This window comes from Vigna umbellata, chromosome 8, assembly GCF_029865625.1.
Source record: "Vigna umbellata cultivar VRB3 chromosome 8, Vumbellata_1.0, whole genome shotgun sequence".
NCBI classification, from domain to species: Eukaryota; Viridiplantae; Streptophyta; class Magnoliopsida; order Fabales; family Fabaceae; genus Vigna; species Vigna umbellata.
The window spans coordinates 46,388,892-46,392,149 of record NC_142172.1 but is presented as its reverse complement, the minus strand read 5'-3'; the positions used below and the strand labels follow the sequence as shown (position 1 = coordinate 46,392,149).

The following is a 3,258-nucleotide window of genomic DNA, read 5'->3' as shown; positions in this document are numbered from 1 at the left end:
AATTTCAGTCATCTAACTTCAAAATTTTCAATTTCACGTACCCTTCTTTCTTGATATAAAAAAATGAGAGAATCTTTATAAATATTCTAGATCATTTATAAATAACAAAGCGCATTACTGTAAATTCCAACTAATTATCTTTCCTTAATCAACTTGTTATATATACAAGAATTTAAAGATTACATGGAGACTTAAAAAGAGACAAGAAATCTCGAAAACCAAGTAGAAGATATAAATCTTAACCTAATTAAAATTGTATTCAATAAAATTTTGTTTATTCTCAATCATCTTCTAACCCATACATTAAAAAAGGGGAAAAAATGATGGTAAATATAACTTTAAAAAATATATAAAACATTGAAAAATTCAAATTGAAAAGAGTTAAATATTTTGTAATTTTAAAGTTTTTTTTTAATTATAATTTGTCATGTTCTAAATTTTAATATAGTTTGATCTTAAAATTTAAAATTTATGTTACTATGTTTAATATAAATATTTTAAATTTTTGTATATATCAAATAATTTTTTAGACTAGTATTTGATTCATTTTCATCATGTTTAACATGTTCCAACTTAAATATAAGTTTGAAACATGATTCATCATATAAACTCTTTTTAATATTTTTGAATTAAAAAAACTATATATTTTTTTAAAACACACAGTTAAAATAAATTAAAGTTGAATATACAAACGAATTTTAATTTTACATTAGTAGAAAGTTACAAACATATTTAATCAAATTTAAAATGAAAAAAAGAAAAAAACCATAAGACTTTTAAAATAATTTTCTAATAGATTCCTAAAGCACCTTCTGTAATGGTAAAGAAACAATTTATTTTACTGCGAATCTGAATATTATTTCCAAATGCTATTTTAGTTATATTTTTATTAAAACTCGGTGAAGGTCTAACTTTTTTTTAGTTAAACAAATTTCAGTGTAATATAATATGACGGTGTCTATTAGATCTGATAAAGTTTATGAAAAAAAATCATATTATTTTTTTATTTCCAAATTTCCATAAAATACAATGAACAATTAGCCAATCATTCATTTTAAATGTCATAATTTTCCAAATTCAAAATATTTATTTATCATAAAATTTAATTATATAAAAAATTGTCACAAATTTAATTTTCATTAACCACCTCAGAGATAAAAAAAATAACTTGTCTGAAATAATAATAATAGTTATTAGGTATCAATATTGGTTATTGGAAAGTAATGTAGATTAAGAAAGATGAAAACAAGACTTCATGACGGTGGTTGAGAGTTCAGATGGGAGAAAAATATGAAAATAATTATTTCGACATAAATATTTTTTGATAATATTTTAATAATATACGTGTCATTTTTTATTAATTCATTATTTATGTTTTATTATATTATTATACTCTAAACTTAGATAAAAAAAAATGACATGTGAAAATGTAGCGGAAAATTTAGGCCAACATGTTAGCCCAAAAAAATAGATAGCTGGAGTGAATGGAAAAAGTGAATTTGGAGGGAAACCCTACCTGTGAGATGTTCAACGGCTAGTTCTGCACGTTCCTTCAACATGTTAACTACAAAACACAACCGACCACACCTTTTACAGCTTGGCTTCGATCTCTCCACCTTTTTCTAACCTTAAAGCACTCTTTCCTTCTTCACTCTTCACCATGTCTCACTGTTTTTGCTGCTACTTCTTTCTCCTTCCATCTTTTTCCAAAAATGCCCAGAAAAGCATCACCCTTTTTCCACAAAGTCTCCCTTCATCTCCTCAGACTCTCTCTTCTCATCCACAGATTAAGAAAACCCATATTGCCAAAGCTCCTCAAGAGGTTCAAGAAGTGTCAGGAGTTGAAGCTCCTGAAGCACTCTGAGTATGGAGAGTACCAGTTCTCCGCTTCAACAACTCCCCTCATTCCTGGTTACCATCGAAACCAGTTCAAGAACAGGGTCCAACCACCTCTGTGTTCTTTCTTGTATCTCTATTGGTGCCTTGGCAACTTCCAAGTAGAACGAAGTGGGGAGTGCCAGCTGGCATTGGAACCCTTTGAAATTGGAGATGAAACAAGCCTAGTTCAGGATTTGTTTGAGTGTGGTTCAGGGGATGAAGGTGAATCGGTTGATCAGAAGGCTGAGAAGTTCATCCAGAGTTTCTACCAGCAGATGAGAATGCAGAGGCAGGAATCGTTCTAGCTCTTCAGATTCACTTTATATTTTTCAATTCATTATTCCTTTCTTGATTGTTTTATTCAATCTTTGCATTAATTTCGCCTTCGTTTTGCTTAATTTAATTTTCAATCAGGAGAAATGGATTACTTTCTTGCTTAATTTAATTCTTTAAATTCTTAAATATATCAATTTAATTCCATCTCTTGGTGTAATGAAGATTTTTTTTTTCTTTTGCTAATTTATAGCATTGTAGTTTATATAAACCATTTAGCATGTGTTGTAAGGAAATCCTAGCCAGTAAATTCAAAGATTCTTTTTTTTCTGGTTTATATAAGATCGTATCGCAGACCAGTATTTCGTCTGAGATCTTGTGATATATTATATATCATACATGATTATGCAGCAAGATTTAAGATCTATTTTCTAAAATTTCCTCCAAAAAATGACAGAAAGGATGAGCATATATGATAAATGTTTAATAATATTAGTGTTTTTCTAGGGTTCGGGATTGTCTGTTTAAATATCTCTGTCACGTTTGTTGGGTATTCCCTTCTGAGTAATATAAAATCGGTGGAAACTCACCGGTTCACTTTCAAATAGTTTTGTAATCATGTTATATTTATATGGAGTTGATTTCCTATTAGAAAAACTGATATCACCAAACCCTTTTTTCTCTTGTGAAAAAAGAAATAAAAACTAAGAATTGGTTCAACTGATTGTGATTTTTGCTCTGAAATTATAAGCATTGTATTCGTGTTTAAAATTGTTCAAAAATCACATTAAAATGACATAGCTTAACTTTGGACACGAGTGCGTTAAGGGGAAACCAAAGCTGTTGTTTTTGTCTATAAGCAGTGGTTCCGAATCCGAAATCGAGGTATATACAGGCCAGGCAAAATGAGTAGACTTTTTGACTCAGTTATGAATTGAGGCAAAAGAGGGTAAGATTTTACCTTGGTTCTTAGGTAACCGAGGCATTAGTGTGTTTTATTTTTATTTTTATTTTAGGCCTCGATTCATACTGAATCGAACGGTTCGTACTCTCGCCAAGCCCTAACTGCATCGTCGCTGTTTTTTCACTGCCATCGCAATGCCCTTA

At 29.4% G+C, this 3,258-nt stretch overlaps 1 protein-coding gene across 1 annotated transcript; it reads left to right on the top strand.

The window, feature by feature from the left end:
• The first annotated feature begins 1,593 nt into the window (after positions 1–1,593).
• On the top strand, positions 1,594–2,358 carry LOC124834013 (cotton fiber protein). Its single transcript, XM_047308596.2, has one exon. It carries the CDS (start codon positions 1,713–1,715, stop codon positions 2,181–2,183), a length of 471 nt encoding a protein of 156 aa, XP_047164552.1. The 5' UTR covers positions 1,594–1,712; the 3' UTR covers positions 2,184–2,358.
• Positions 2,359–3,258: the final 900 nt, after the last annotated feature.